General features: G+C 41.0%; 1 protein-coding gene across 2 annotated transcripts in view; it reads right to left on the reverse strand.

Moving 5' to 3' along the window:
* Positions 1-17,161, reverse strand: part of TACR3 (tachykinin receptor 3) — a 43,954-nt gene that overhangs the window by 8,311 nt on the left and 18,482 nt on the right. For both annotated transcript variants that reach the window (XM_054180451.1, XM_009902244.2), the window contains one exon: positions 15,471-15,621. In XM_054180451.1, the coding sequence (XP_054036426.1) occupies positions 15,471-15,621 (151 nt within the window). The remainder of the gene's footprint in view (positions 1-15,470; positions 15,622-17,161) is intronic.

Here is a 17,161-nt window from a genome sequence, read left to right on the forward strand (position 1 = left end):
AGTTGCCATACTTTTGAGTACTTATGTAGTGCAATGCACTTATTGACATATTTATTACCTAAGGAGAAGATAAGTGAAATGTTGCAGGCTTTTGTGGCACAAAATTGTTCAAAACACAGGACAGTTCCATTTGAATTTGAGATCAGCCACAGAAGCTAGGAGAGGAATCCAAGGCACTATTCTGTCTTCATTTCATCAGCTAAGAATGTGTATGTGCTCACAAAAAAATGGAGAGAAAGAAGAGGAAGATGAAAAGAAGGGAGATTATTCCAGTTTGCTTTCCTATTTCAGAGACAGGCACACACAGTGCAAGGCCATACTTGACAGTTTATGGCTGCAGTTCTTGGTCTTTCCAGTGTTAAGTTTAATTTCATGATGATTTCAGTAGTGATGAACAGAAACTGCCTTCAAGGTCTATAAACCTGGGACACCTTGATTTTACATGGTATAAATCCTGATGTGTAAGTGCCAGTAAACTGTTAAGCTCAATCAAGGCACAGGGAAAATAAATGCAATAAGCCAAGTATGAATTTGCTGCAAAAGCCTGATTGTCTTTTCCCAGTACACTGTGATATTTTGCTAAATAAGGCTGCAGTGACACTCTGAAGGTTCAACTGCAAAGTGAGAGTCTCAATGGTGGTCTGGGTTGGATTTTATTTTATTTTATTATAATTATTTATTTTTGTTTTAACACTTAGGCTTGCAACTCTGACTATACAAAGTTGTTTTATTTGGTGTCCTTTTAATACTCTTGTTCTGGTTTTATTTAGTTAATTATTTTAGATACTACCATTTTTCAATTGCTTTCGCCTCGGCTCTGCGTCGCATAGAATCCATTAATAAGGGTTTGCTCTTGTGCATTAGCAAACATTTCTAAAGCAAGCAAACCAGAAAATTACTACACTCAGCTGTGCTTAATCTCTAGCTCTGTTCCTTCCTTCTGTTTGCCCAGGCAGCCAAAAGGGCCAATGGCATCCTGGCCTGCATCTGGAACAGTGTGGCCAGCAGGAGCAGGGAGGTCATTCTGCCCCTGTACACTGCACTGGTTAGGCCGCACTTTGAGTACTGTGTCCAGTTCTGGGTCCTTCAGTTTAGGAAGGATGTTGACTTGCTGGAGCGTGTCCAGAGAAGGGCAACAAAGTTGGTGAGGGGCTTGGAACACAAGCCCCATGAGGAGAGACTGAGGGAGCTGGGGTTGCTTAGCCTGGAGAAGAGGAGACTCAGGGGTGAACTTATTACTCTCTACAACTACCTGAAGGGAGGTTGTAGTGAGGCAGAGGTTGGTCTTTTCTCCCAGGCAACCAGCACCAGAACAAGAGGACACAGTCTCAGGCTGTGCCAGGGGAGGTTTAGGCTGGAGGTTAGGAGGAAATTTTACACAGAGAGAGTGATTGCCCATTGGAATGGGCTGCCCGAGGAGGTGGTGGGGTCGCTGTTGCTGGGGGTGTTCAGGAGGAGACTTGACAGGATGCTTGGTTGCATGGTTTAGTTGATTAGGTGGTGTTGGATGATAGGTTAGACACAATGATTTGAAGGTCTGGTCTGTTCTATTCTATTCTACCATCTCACCATGGATCTTTCCGAAATGCGTGATTGTATTGAACATCACTAACCTGTGTCCCAGTAGCACCATTCTCCCCTGGTGTTCAGTTCAATCTCTCTTTGAGCATTGTGGGCAGCATTGCTGCAGGAAAAGTTTTTTCCTCTGTTTCAGGACTTTTGTTAAAGAGAGTTGTATGGAATCTTTCAGTTGTGCAACCTGTAGGCAAGTCTTGAGGCTAGATGCAGAATATGATAAAAACCCCAAAGCATTTTATATTTTGGCTTTCAGTGTGTTTTGCTGGTATCGTTGTACTTCTGCGTATGTCTAAGGAAAACTGTGTTTATAAATGAGTTGATTTATGTGCTGCAGTCTTGCTTGCTCCTTTAAATCCTTCCTCTCTAAGAAGCATTCTTTCATTAAGTGATATTTAAGGAGAAAAAGAACATTTAAATGAAAAAAACAGGCTTAAGTTCATTGGAATTGGAGACTTCATATTTGCTTTTGTGGTGAAACATTTGAAATGGTGAAAGTGAAAAGGAGCTAACAGATTCTGCTACATTTGGCAAGAGCAGGAAACACATTTGTCTTTTCCCTCCTGTTTTCTTTTGCATTAAAAATAGCTAGAAAAAGGAGCCTGATTTAAATGTAGCATTGAGAGCAGCTCTTGAAAGATTAGGAAGAGAATATACTTTTCTGAGAGACCCAGTTGCTACTGGGGGGGCTACAGCAATTCACATTACAAGGCATTGATTTGCCATCAATACCTAAAGATTTAGGCAATGGAACAATTTCCTTTTCAATCAGCAATGCAACCTTTCTAAGTCATCTTTGTTATTACTGCTTCTGCAAGGTCAGGAATTTGGCTTCTGATTTCATTGGCACCAACATCGCACACTATTGTCTCATTAGTTCCAGAACTTTTGCTCCTAGGTGTTAATGAGAAGCAGAGGAAGTACTTTAAGAATGCATGTAGCGTAAGAATGTCTTTGTTTACCCACTCATGGTTATTATCTGTCCATAAATACAACTTAAATACAGTTTGCGGATAACCTCCAAGACTCAGAATGTTTCTCTCTTTCTACTTTGTGCATTCTTGCAAGAGGTAAAATGGCAAGCTTAATACTGCGTAAAGTATTTGTCCCAGCAGGTTAAGGTGCAATCACTAAACCTACATCCTGATCATTGGGACATCCGTGGCATTTGTGCACTGAGCGTCAGAGAAAAGGAAACACCATTACATCTTCCACTTTGCAAGAAAAGCAGGATTCAAGGGTGACTCTACTGGTATTAGGACAGAAATAGGGCTGATTTCTGAGATACCAAGTACCATGGGTTTTCATAAGAATTCAGCATGGGGATTTTCTGTGCTCTTTTCACCTGTAGAAAGGATAGATTCTTAATAGCTGAAGTAGTTCAGAGAGCTTGGAAGTCTTCCTGTCAAATAAGGTACTTTTCAGTTCCAGTGCTCAACAAATAATGTTATTCTTCTGACTTACACTTTCCAGCCATTTTTTTTTTCTCAGTTGCTTGAAATAAAGTAACTACCTTTCATTTTAGTTTGCATAATCCCTTACTGCAGAGAGAATTCACAATCACTTACTTTGTTATTTAAGATGTAAAGTTGAAAAAGACACACTATTCCGGTAGGAAGCCATTCTGAATCAGATTGCAGTCTTACAAATGTTAAAATGTGAGGTGTCTGTCCCCAGTCCAGTCAAAGCAGTTCTGTAATTTTTCAGGAACATCCTTTACCACTGCCACTTTTAAATTACAATTTTCTAATGTTGCATGGCATGCATCTTTAACAGTGACTTCAAGACACTCTCAACCTGCCAAGAAATATCTGTTCTATTGAAGACTTTTTTCCTTGAGAAAACATAGTTTAATAAGCATCTGATTGGAGGACAGAAGGAAGAGTTGCCACAGGTCTTATGCTACTTTAGAACACAATAGAATTAATCAGGTTGGAAAAGACCTTTGGGATCATAGAGTCCAACCTATCATCCAACACTATCTAATCATCTAAACCATGGCACCAAGCACCCCTTCCAGTCTCTTCCTAAACACCTCCAGTAATGGTGACTCCACCACCTCCCTGGGCAGCCCATTCCAATGGCCAATCACTCTTTCTGTGAAGAACTTCTTCCTAACATCCAGCCTAAACAACTGGTTAGGCCACACCTTGAGTACTGTGTCCAGTTCTGGGCCCCTCAGTTTTGGAAGGATGTTGACTTGCTGGAGTGTGTCCAGAGAAGGGAAACAAAGTTGGTGAGGGGTTTGGAACACAAGCCCTATGAGGAGAGGCTGAGGGAGCTGGGCTTGCTTAGCCTGGAGAGGAGGCGGCTCAGGGATAACCTTATTGCTCTCTACAACTAACTTAGGGGAGGTTGTAGACAGGTGGAGGTTGGTCTCCTCTCCCAGGCAACCAACACCAGAACAAGAGGACACAGTCGCAAGCTGCACCAGGGGAGGTTTAGGCTGGAGGTTAGGATGAAGTTCTACACAGAGAGAGTGATTGCCCATTGGAATGGGCTGCCTGAGGAGGTGGTGGAGTCACCACCATTGGAGGTGTTTAGGAGGAGACTTGATGGGGTGCTTGGTTGCATGGTTTAGTTGATTAGGTGGGTTGGATAATAGGTTGGATGTGATGATCTTGAAGGTCTCTTCCAACCTGGTCTGGTCTATTCTATTCTATTCTGTTTCTTTTCAAAGATTGAAGCAGAAGTGTTTATTACTAAGAAATAATAATAATGTCCCCTGGTCTACTTTAATTTAAACTGAGTTGAAAGTGTCAGTGATGCCTGAGGTTTATATTTTGCATTTGAGGCACTTAGAGTCATTTGTGGATAACAAACTATCAGGGCTATGAATTGATTAGAAGTAGACTTGCAACTCACAGACAGGGCATCTTGGAAATGCTTGGTCAGTAAAATGGTGATATATGTCCTGGTCGATATTCTTGCTCAAATGTATCAGGAGTGGTATCCTGACAGCATCTGCTGTTTCTGCTTTTGTGAAGACATTTTAGTGTTACTTCAAGCATTGAAGGATCTACACTGCTTGCCCATAATGGTCAACATATTGATCATTACTGCAGTGTTTGGTACTCCTATGGAATAAGGTATAATCTGACCTATGCCAGGGTGGCTGAAACTGTTTCCCAGGAAACCAGCTCCAAAGCCAGTAGAAATCAAAGAAACTCTATCCAGCTCAGGAAATGAGTAATGACATAAAGGTGCTTTGAATAGGTTGTTTACAACGTTGCAGTACAGAAATTTCTAAAGCATGATGTACTTGAGTTAAAAGAATTAATTTATTAGGTGAAGTTATCAACAGACATAATACAGACACCCCTCTGTGTGTAGGTGATAATTGTAATCTGCTCCTAAAAAGGCAAATTTGGAATATTGTAGGTTCTCTGCTGTTCAGCTCCTGCCACTGTTTCTGGTATCTCTGGGCTATTTCGACTGCTTTCCTCTGTAAGCTTATGCTGTAGCAGGAGTTTAGTGAGGTCTCTCCTGCTAAGTCTTAAGGAATTAGTCATACAGCCTTCTGCTTTAACTCAGGAAAAGATATACTGAAATTATGTTTTTTTACATGAATGGCAACATATAATAAATGTAGAAGTCTCTTAAGTGCAATACTGGAACTGCAGTTCTGCTCTGCTGGAATGTGCAGCTCTCAGCAATGCAGTCCTCCAAAACAACCGATCTGTGTCCAGTTTCCTGGACTTTTCACCACACAGGTTCTGGGCACTATGCCAGAAAGCTCAACATACTCAAAGCTTATTTTATTCTAAATTAACTTGTTCAGTACGTCCTTACAGAGAATCAATGAAGAAGGGGCTTCTGAGGTTTTTAGTGTTTGTGAAAGAATTTTCTTATAACTTGAAGAACCTACTTTGTCCTGAGTGGGACGTTAAGGTTATCTGGCTGAAGGATAGGATAGGATAGGATAGGATAGACCAGACCAGGTTGGAAGAGACCTTCAAGATCATCGTGTCTAACCTATCATCCAACACCACCTAAACAACTAAACCATGGCACCAAGCACCCAATCAAGTCTCCTCCTAAACACCTCCAATGATGGTGACTCCACCACCTCCCCAGGCAGCCCATTCCAATGGGCAATCACTCTCTCTGTGTAGAACTTCTTCCTAACCTCCAGCCTAAACCTCCCCTGGTGCAGCTTGAGACTGTGTCCTCTTGTTCTGGTGCTGGTTGCCTGGGAGAAGAGACCAAGATCATGTCTAACAATTGAAGAGAATTCCACAGCAGGGGAGGTGGGGGTGGGGGAATAAACAAATCATCTTTCTGAGGAAAAAAGTAAACAGCCAAATCAACTCCATAGTTTTAACCATGGGGATCATAATCTCCATGCATAAAACTGAAATTTTGAAAAAGATACAGATTTGATTTTTCATTTATTTCTTCTGGTAGGTGTCTTGGTTTCAGTATTAAGGATCCTGTATGGTTCAGTTCAGCAATGCATTTAAAAACACACTGCATTCAGTAACACTGGAGTGGCTTTGCTGAAATTTTTTGTCTGATTAATCCAGTAATACTTTTTCATTAGACAGTATCTAATACTAACCTCCCTCCAAAGCAGGGTATATTCTGTGTCAAATCAGCTTCATTTCATGTATTTGCTGAGGAGTTTAATACAGGAAAAGTAAGAACGTGACAAGTAAGTTCGGTGAAAACATTTTTGTGTGCAGCTGTGCTGCTGCAGAAGAATAGCAGAGGAAGAAATTGGATGTTGAAGAACTGCAGGAGCAGAAATGCCACTTCAGTGTGTTAATCATATACTCACTGTGGTACCTGTAGTGATTGTGTCTCTAAGAGGGGTCATGGCTGTAACAGATATCACAGAACAAGCAGAAATTGCTTGATTGGTACTGTGCTAGTTTGGGGGATTGTTTTACACTGTCCTTCCATAGGTAGGAAAAAAAAGTGTGGTATTTGCTGAATTAAGGACTAATAAATTTTTCTGCTCTGAGTTGTGGAATGAACTGTTGTGAACAAATGAGGAGACAGATGTACTGATCCATTACAGCACAACCAGTTCATCAGTTTAGTGAAAGGAATAAAGAGGCATTAGGATGTGCCAGATGAGGCATTTTCAGTAGAGATAGGAAAGTGTGCAGAACCGAGGTGAGACTTCATTGATGGCATTCTGCATCTGGGTTTGGTCACTTGTGGCATGCAGATGTTGTATGAAAGAAGACCAGAAGCACCTTTTTTGTTTATGTAATGGATCTAAATAAAAGCTGAGAGAGGATATGGCTATAAAAACATCTGTAGATGTGGCATCAGTGAAGGATAATAAGTAATTAATTAAGGTAACACAAAATAATTGCATAAACAAAGCTGTCCATAAATAAACTTTGCCTGGAAACTGGAACTCTAGGAGTGGTGAGATTTCTAGAACACATTCTATTAGATGTAGCAATCCAGAAGGGAAACTGGTTTTAAGATGAACATTTAAGATTAGATCAGAGGAGTTCTGTTAGGGTTGTCTGTGATGGCAGGTCTTGGACCCAGAGGCTGGTTCCTGTCCTGTTTTCATTTAACAATTTAATATTGAAGGAGACAAACTGACACTCAACGAATAAGTGGAGAAAGTTCTGGACACAGTTCAACATCTTCCAATGTCTGGCAAACAAGGGACAATTTTACATTTGAGGGAGCTTTCAAAAGCTTCTGAGAACTCCTTCTTTATAGATTGTTTTTCTCTTTACCTTAAGAAAGAAATGTGACAATGTCAAACACAACCCCAGATAAAAATGGTATTTGAAATTTGCTGTGGCTCATTGATATGGAAACCTTCAAATTGATTTAATTTCTAAAGCAGTTTCACAAAGTCTAAGATATGTGACTATGTGAGTCTAAGCTCAGAAGAGATTCAGTTGAAAGTATGAAAACGTAGCAACGTAGTTTTATGATAAGAAAAAGAGAGGTTCAGAGCCAATCACTTCAGAAACTTTTAGTTCAGTTCTTTGTGTATTGCATGAGCATAACAAGCTGCCACTTTGGGTGATATTTTGTCACAACTTTATCTGCCTAAGGAATAGATCATTGGACTTTTCCACATAGGTGCTGAAATAAAAAGCATCTCTTTTTTGGTTGTTGCCTGACAACAGAGCAGCAAAATGTGCAGAACTGGTGCTAGCTGGCATAAACTGTCCTTCAACCTGGTACTACTTAGCCTTTTTGGTTTGTTGAATGGGCTTCTCTCTGCTCCTCCTTTTCTAGCACACTCCTATAATTTTTTTCCTTCATTTTATTTTCATTCTCAGTCTCTGCCAAGTCAAAGAACAGACCTATTTACAGAAGAAGATTACTGATAGACCAAGAAATTACACAGGCATCTATTTTTGGCAGGAGCTATATATTATTCATAACAAATTGAATTTCTGCACCTCATTACTCCATGATGGAATGGGTAAGTTGTTTCGCTTCTGACTCTCAGAAATGTCAAATCAACCAAACAGAAGGGGTACCTTCCCAGGGGGAAGCATGTGCGCGCCGTTGTACATGCTGGTATATGCTGTTCTGGAGTGAGCCCCTTGTCAGTACGTAAGCAAAGTGCTCCTACATCGCTATGGTAGGACTTTTTGTCCACAAGCACACATGAATCTGCAAGGTGGAAACATGCCCCAAGAATAACTAAGTAGTGGGAAAGGCACAATGGCATTTTTTTCCCTTCCACAGCCTGTTGCTACCTGGCTAATTTGGATGAGTTATACCCCAAAAGCCTTTCCTACGTATCTCTGTGCTTCAGGATTTGTTTCTCTTTGAATACAGAACAGGAAGAAGTGAATATTTAGACATACATGAAGCTTGTTAGACCATTACCTGAATAAAGTCTAAAAAAAATAAACAATCTGTGGTTATTTCTGTGTAACTTACAAAAAATATTTTTAGGTGAGGAGTCAGCTGTGACGATTGGGTTATCCACTGAAGTCTGCAGTACCAAGCTGTACAGACTAGCTGGTTGGGATATTTTTAATGGAATTTAGGATAATCAATTCTTCACCATGAGAGTGGTGAAGCCCCAGAATGGGTTGGCCAGGGAGGTGGTTGAGGCCTCATCCCTGGAGGTGTTTAAGACCAGGATGGATGAGGCTCTGGCCAGCCTGATCTAGTGTGAGGTGTCCCTGCCCATAGCAGGGGGCTTGGACTTGATGATCCTCGAGGTCTCTTCCAACCTGGTCTGGTCTATTCTATTCTATTCTATTCTATTCTATTCTAAATATGTGTAAGTGGCTGCTTATGAATTGTTCATTAAATAGTTCTTAGAGACTATTTGCTCAGATCCTTTCCTGTTGCTTACTTCTGTCGACTTCTGTCAGGTTGGACTCGATGATCCTCGAGGTCTCTTCCAACCTTAGTTAGTTATACTATGACTACAAAAAAGGGCAAATATCTCATGTAGGTGTTTCAGAAAATTGTTTTAAATAATTTTGTAGTATTTACTTGTAGTCCTTTAAACTTCACCTGGGTGTTTCTGTTTAGCCAGCTCAAGATTTTCACAGTCTTTTGGAGGGATTTTTGAATTTACATGTAACCATTCTGACCCTGTGTGACCGTTTGACACCGTGCCTTTAAGAACAAACACTGCTGGAACACACTGGCTAAATGTTTTCGGTACTAGAACCAAAACATTCTGATATTCTAAACGAATTTCATTGGTGGATAGACAAAATGCAACTTTAGACTGTGGAGCAGTTGGAATTTTTTTTTTTTTCCTCAGTTCAGTTTCGTTTGGGAGTTGGGGGAGTGTGGGTTTTCAGCCTGTTCTCCCTGCCTGCTCTCTCTGCGAATTGCTGGAGTTGGCCTTCAGATAAGCAGAAACTAATCCTGCATGGGCTTATGAAGCTTACTAACAACTCTTTCCCTTAATAACTTGCCTTTCTTTCTCTCTAACCCCTTTTTGGGAAAAAAAGGGAGGTGAGGGGGGAGAGAGGGGGTTACAGGGAGGGGAACCCTCCTGGGGGAGGGATTTTTGTTGTGTTATTTCCCTTTGCTGTATATTTCTGTGTATATATTGTAAATACCTGTATATATTGTGTTATATATAACCTGCTTTCCATATATGCTTGTAAATATATAGCTTTGCTCCTTCGACTGGGCTAGTTGTGGTTTCTTACTCTGTGGAGGAGGGAGAGCTAAGCCCTCTCAACCTACCACACCCTGACATGGAATGGTTACATCTTGGCTTCCCACCATATCTCATATTCAAGTTAATAGTTAAAAGCGATTCTTGTGACATCGTTATTCCTACAGGCCTACCTTGTTTTGAGTATCATTTTCTTTTCAGATGGAAGTCTTCAATTGTCTACTTTCTAATTTTCTTCTCCCCTGTGGTGCATATAATGTATTGACTAATTAAATAGATGCATTTGACTGTAAATGGATAGGAGATGTCTACTTTTGCTGTCAATACTGTGAGTCATTAGCAAATGTGGGTTTTTTTCTGGTTTTAAATGTAAATTTGCAGAAGATTTTTGATATTGAAAAAAAAGTGACTCTTAATCCATCTTCATTGCAGTTAGAAGTTGAGATGCTACATCAAGCAGCATTAAGAGAAGGAAAGAATGCAACCAAACCCAAAAGTATGGAGGAGTCGTGAAAGCTGCTGAAAAAGATGCACAGCGATATATTAGCATAAAGTCAATAGAGGTAAGGGGAACTGTAAAGAAAAGTTTAAAAAGTGGGAGTGTTTTCTGTTCTTCTGATGCTTCCTATTGGGAGAAGGCAATGGTATCTTCTGTTGAGGGAAACAGGTTTTTTTCAGAAGGCAATTGGATCAGAACTGCAATTTTTCACACTGACAAGAGAAACTGATTGATTTTACTTACAGTGCATCATTATCCTCTCCTAGAGGTTAAATAAAATAAGCCATTGGAACAGATCAGACAGAAAAAGCAGAGTGTGGAGACCACATCTGGGAGCAAGTCTTTGAAGTATATATATGAAATTATGAAGAAGACTTTGGCCTAGTAAAGCTGATAGTTACACTATGAGCCACCTATATAAACTTCAGTTATGTATAAGAGTATTGAAACTATAATTCCATCTTGTGAAAATGGAAACTGCAGGACACTAAATGATGTTCAGTTGAACATTAGTGACTCTCATGCCAGGAGATGTAAGAAGAACAGGTAATGACTACAGTCTTCACATGTAGTGAATGTTACAAAGCTCAAAAGACTGATGTCAGGCAATGTTAAATGGGTCAGTGCCTGAGATGTTTGATCTATGGAGAAAAAAAAGGAGGGAGATAAAAAAGGTAAAAAACCTCAACAAGTGATGCTAGTAGTCTCATGTGGCAGTAGTCTCATGCAGGCCTGAATTTCTAATCATTGCAAGTCTTAGACCCTTAAAGCATGAGTTTGTGTTGCCCAGCCTATGGTGCACGCTGTGAGTGTCTTTGAATCCTCTGTTATAGAATAGAATCACAGAGTGTGCTGGGTTGGAAGGGACCTTTAAAGGTCACCTAGTCCAACACTCCTGCAGTGAGAAGGGCCTCTCGCTCTTTGATACTGCTTTGAGGAGGACTCAGGATGTGTTGCACAGTCACATGTATGAAGGGATAAGACTACCTATTGAAATACTAACAACTTTCTCAAGCTTCAGATGTCTTATTGAAAAATTATTGCTTTTAAAGGTCTTACATGAGCTGTTCACTATCTTCTCAACATTAAATACCATTTCAAGCAATCCTAGTCAAACATCCTTTTCACTTTATTCTTGCATAATATGAAAGATGTGGTCAGCTATTTTATCTTTCTCCTTCACTATAAGTGTGCAGAGTTTCCATGTGTCTGGGTATCTTCGTGCTAAACAGCAAAAGAACCAGATGATTTCTTTGTTTGAATAAAGGAAAAGCAACAGGTCTGTTAGAAGCAGGCTGAGTGATGCCTTTATTTGAAATCTAGTCTATTATTTCATCTCTATGAATGACTAATTATGATTCATCTTTCCAAATACCAGTTATTTCATAAGTCCTGCCAGAGAGCACAGCAGTGGAACTGAAGAGCTGCCGTGGAGCTCTGCCAATAAAGTCACTGATGCAGTTACAATATATTTCCATGTAATTTAATCCTCTTGTTGCCTGTGTTGAAGGCACACATTCCAGTACTTTCACATTTAAAATCCTTTTATTAAGGACACTATTCCTTTTCTCTTGCATATATTTAGAGCTCTAATGAGGTGCTGTATGCAAAGGATTTAATTGCACCCTTCATAGTGAGTCACCTTTCCTCTTCAGAAACCATTAGTTTTTATGATATAAGATGTTTATTTTATTTAGTCATTATGATAATAAGGTGTTGAAGTTCTGGGATGTCCTAGTGCTCCATGTTACTTTTTAATGATTTTTCTTTCCATGCTGGCTGTTGTGAATTGTATCTGTTGCAGAAAGTGATTCCTTGGCTTCTCTTTACAAATCATAATGTGGCCAACCTCCACTATTTGCTTCCTTTTTTTTAACACAGCTGAAAGGGCAGTTTTGGTTAATAGCACAGTTAATCAACCAGTTAATTCTGCTTATGCTCTGTAGGAAAGGTAATTTTGTGACTTTGAATATACACTTCTGAGTAAGTGATATTAAGCAAGGCAAAGACTGTGATGGTAACATTGGACTTTCATGGACGATGTTAAGGAGTGAGATGCTGATCTTTTGAAATGCTTTCAGCATTTCTGGACATTAGTGCAGTAATTTTACTTTGGGGCAAATATGCAAAGCCATACTGCTTAGTTTTCCATGATGATTTTTCAGCATTTTCTCTCTGTTCACAGTCAAAATAATCTTTGAACTGTTACAAGGCAATAGAAGTGATAATACCAGTCAAATTGCATTTTTTCTTTCATAAGAGAGACTAGCATTTTGCTTTCTCAAAAAAAAAGCTATGTAAAAGCAAAAAGAAATAATGCTTTTGATTTCACAGGAAGCACATAGAATTAAGAATCACAGAATCATAGAATTGCCAGTGTTGGAAGGGAGCTCAAGGATCATCTAGTTCCAACCCCCCTGCCATGGGCAGGGACCCCTCACACTAGATCAGGCTGCCCAGAGCCACATCCAGCCTGGCCTTAGAAACCTCCAGGGATGGGGCTTCCACCACCTCCCTGGGCAACATGTTAGTGTTTCACCACCCTCGTGGTGAAGAACTTCTTCCTGACATCCAATCCGAATCTACTCATTTCTAGGTTTGCCCCATTCCCCCTAGTCCTATCACTACCTGACACCCTGAAAAGTCCCTCACCAGCTTTCTTGAAACTGGCCACAATTAGGTGTCTTCAGAGCCTTCTCTTCGCCAGACTGAACAGCCCCAACTCCCTCGTCTGTCCTCACAGGAGAGGTGCTCCACCCCTCTAATCATCCTTGTGTCCCTTTTCTGGACACATTCCAGCACGTCCAGATCCTTCCTGTAATAGGGGCTCCAGCACTGGATGCAGTGCTCAAGCTGGGGTCTCACCAGAGCTGAGTAGAGGGGGAGAATCTCCTCCCTCGACCTGCTGATTATGCTTCTCTTGATGCAGCCCAGGTTCTGGTTGGCTTTCTGGGCTGCAAGTGCACACTGGTGGCTTATGTTGAGCTTCTCATCCACCAGCACCCCCAGGTGCTTTTCTTCAGGGCTTCTCTCAAGCCAGTCACTGCCCAGCCTATATCGGTGCCTGGGATTGCCCCGACCCAGATGCAGGACCTTGCACTTGTTGAACCTCATGATGTTGTCATGGGCCCACCTCTCCAGCCTGTCAAGGTCCCTCCAGATGGATCCCTTCCCTCCAGTGTGTCTGCTGCACCACACAGCTTGGTGTCATCAGCAAACTTGCTGAGGGTGCACCCAATGCCACTGTCCACAAAGGTGTTAAACAAGAGTGGTCCCAGGACTGATCCCTGAGGGATTCCACTTGTCACTGGCCTCCACTGGGACATGGACCTATTGACAGCCACCCTTTGGGTGTGGCCCTCAAGCCAGTTCTTTATACACTGAATGGTCCATCCGTGGAACCCATCCTGCACCATGTTGGAGACCAGGATGTGGTGTGGGACAGTGTCAACGGCTTTGCTCATGTCCAGGTAAATGATGTCAGTTGCTTGGCCTTCATCTATTAATGTTGTGACCTTGTCATAGAAGGCCACTAGGTTTGTCAGGCAGGATTTGCCCTTGGTGAAGCCATGCTGATTGTGCCCAGTTGCCCCTTCATTATTCTTTTGCCTCAGCAGTGCCTCCAGGAGGATCTGCTCCATGATCTTACTGGGCACAGAGGTGAGACTGACTGGCCTACAGTTCCCTGGGTCATACCTCTTTCCCTTCTTGAAAATGGGAGTTTTGTTTCCCCTTTTCCAGTCAGTGGGGACTTTCCTGGACTGCCATGATGTTTGGAATATGATGGAGAGCAGCCTAGCAGCCTCATCTGTCAGTTCCCTCAGCACCTGTGGGTGTATCCCATCAGGTCCCATGGACTTGAACACTTTCAAGTTCTTCAGATGCTCACGAACCTGATCTTCACTCACAATGGGCAGTTCCTTCTTCCAGTCCCTGCCATTATCTTCCATTGTTCTGGGAGTGTGGCTGGAGCCCTTGCCAGTGAAGTCTGAGGTAAAGAAGTCATTGAGAACCTCAGCCTTCTCCATGTCACTCATCACCAGCTCACCTGTTTCCTTTCTGAGGGGGCCCACACCTTCCCTAGTCTTCTTTTTACCATTAATATACCTATAGAAACTTTTACTGTTCCACTTGATCTCCCTGGCTAGATTTAGTTCTAACTGAGCTTTACCTTTTCTAACCAGCACATTATGGTGTAAAGCTGTCAAGGCATGCCTACCATTCTGTCAACTGAAACTGCCAAAGAAAGTTTTACTCTGGTCTCTTAAAAGTCTGAAAATATATGAATGAGAAAATGATCTTAATCTTTCCTTTCATATATCCTCTGCCATCAAAGCTTCTTCTGTGTAGAATGTGGGGAAAAGCCACTTTTGTATTCCTAGCAGTGTTCTGAAAGAAATGGAAATGTCAGTGTTCTCTAATATTTGGAGAAGATCTCCTATTGTCTTGTGACCCAGCTGCTACTGCTGCTGTGTCATGGCATATACACAGCACCAGGAAGCAAACTGAGCAATTGAAAATGTGAGTTAGAATTCCATGTTTGGGTACTGGTTTTTCAAATCTACAAGGCTACATGCACTTTAGGATGAAAAAGGGTAGAAGTAAAAAAGCAGAAGGGCTGCCTTATAGAAGAAGAGAAGTTATGTTATGAAAATGAATGTTACAGGAGAGAAACCTTCACAGCATTGCAATGTCATGCAAATTGAACAGGCAATAGTCAAACAATCAGTTCATAAACAATCCAAAAGCCTCATTAGATCAGGAAATGCTCACACTAAAAAATATGGAAATAAAATAACTGGGAAAGAATAGTTTGTGTTTCTCACCTAAAAGCTATTGATTCAAAACCTAAATTACTCAATGTGAACAGGGTGGATTAGCAGTCATCTCAAAGAAGCATTGGGCTTAAGTCACTGAAAATTACAAGATTCACTTACAATTCAGTAAGTGGAGCATCTGGCCTAAGAGGAGCTTAATAGTCGACTAGCCCATTGTTCAAACTCCAGTATTTTAGCTCTGTAAGGCTGAACATTGGTGCTTAGTTTCCACATGTCATGCACAGTATATGCTGCTGCCTGTGGAGTATAATGTCACCTTTATTTAATGATGAACAGTAAAGCTACAAAAAAGAACAGTTTGTGAACATGGAAGACAATTTGGCAGACTCACATTTTTAATCAAACTAGATCTCTCATCATTGTCATTTCAAGTAGCCTGGGTTTCTGAAAGAATATACTGTGGTACTTTGCAATGCAGTTGCAGATAATGTTATCAGGATTCACTTACTGAGGTTTAATGGAACAGTACCTTTCTCTTAGCTTTGAGCTGCTCATGATACTTGTTGGATGTGTCACCCGGTATTTCTCCTCCCCAGAGGGTAATTCCCACTATGGAGTAAGTGATGCCCATGACAAGCAGTGGAAAGCAGTAGACCAGCACAATCACAATGACATGATACCTGCAATGAAAAAACATTAAGCAGATGCATGCTTTCAGAGGAGCTCTGCCTTCTGGCTGCTAGAAGTCAACAGTGCTACTGTAGCACAAAGCATATTTTACATTGACTCTGTGTTTTCACTTTCTTTTTGAAGGTCTTGAATTGCATTTAAATTTATTTACATTTTAATGCAAGTACTGTATGGGGTTTCTACTTCTGAACTTGTACTAGCATAGATTAAGAGTGGGTTTATAAATTATCATGATCAGTGCCTGCAGAATAAAGAATGGGGCTGTTCAGCCTGAAGAAAAGAAGGCTCCAGGGTGATCTTATAGCTGCCTTCCAATACCTGAAGGGGGCCTACAAGAAAGCTGGGTAGGGACTTTTTACAAGGGCTTGTTGTAATAGGATGAGAGGGAATGGACTGAAGCTTGAGGAGGGTAGATTTAGACTGAATATTAGGAAGAAATTATTTCCAGTGTGAGTGGTGAGACACTGGAACAGGTTGCCCAGGGAGGTCATGTATACCCCCTCCCTGGCCTTTAGAAGCCTGGTCTAGAGGAAGGTGCCCTGGCCCATGCTGGGGTAGGGGGGTTTGGAACCAGGTGATCTTTAAGGTCCCTCCCAACCCAAATATTCTTGAATCTATGAATGTTTGTTCTGAAATTATTTAATTATTGCACAGCCAAATATCCAAAGAGCAAGCTAGGAATTTTGAGCTTTAGTCTGGACCATATATCAAAGAGGAAAATCAAGTATTCAAATGGGAAGGCCCTGATAAATGTCCTGTGGTGTCCAAAGTAATTCATAAGGCAGATGTGTCACCCCTGTGCAACATACTCATCGCTGCTGATGTAAGCACTGAGGGGAAAAAGCTAATTTCTTTTCTCTCCTGTTAACTCCTGGTTACATGACATCTTTAGATAGAATTCTGGTGAATCATCAGTGAAGAATCCCCAACCATCACTTAGAATAACCTTCCTGCCCTAAAGAAAAATATCTGTGTATGGCTTTTAAAGTGATAAAAATTATACATAATCAGAGTCTCTCTCACCAGCCTGAAAGAGCAGAATATCAGATTTGAATCTCGATTGCTAAATCAGCTTTCAGCCTTGGACATGGTATTCATCTTAAATGTCAAAGAAAATGTGAAAGGGCAAATAATGTTGTTATGGCTAGGTAACCACTTATTCCTAATTCTGGCAGGGGGTTGAAGAGGATACATTCAATTTAATTGACTGCTATTTTACACTTCCAGAAACTGCCACAAATTACAGGTATTGCAGTGTTCTTATTTGAACTGATATCTGATAAAAGTAATTGTAATCGTGTAACAGAATAAAGGGGGAAATCCAACCCTCTGATGAAGAGACCCAGAGATAAAAATCTGATCAGGAAAAGGAGATGCTGGAAATACTTTTCTGGTTAAGATGAAAAGAAAGCTTGTTTTGAATTGCATATTCTGTAGCCATTTCTGACTGTCTAAAGAAGTAGCCACCTTAAGTGACACTATGATGGTATGGAATGGAGAACTCTCATAGATGTAGAAGAGAATAAATGT

Source organism: Dryobates pubescens, chromosome 1 (assembly GCF_014839835.1).
Source record: "Dryobates pubescens isolate bDryPub1 chromosome 1, bDryPub1.pri, whole genome shotgun sequence".
NCBI lineage: Eukaryota > Metazoa > Chordata > Aves > Piciformes > Picidae > Dryobates > Dryobates pubescens.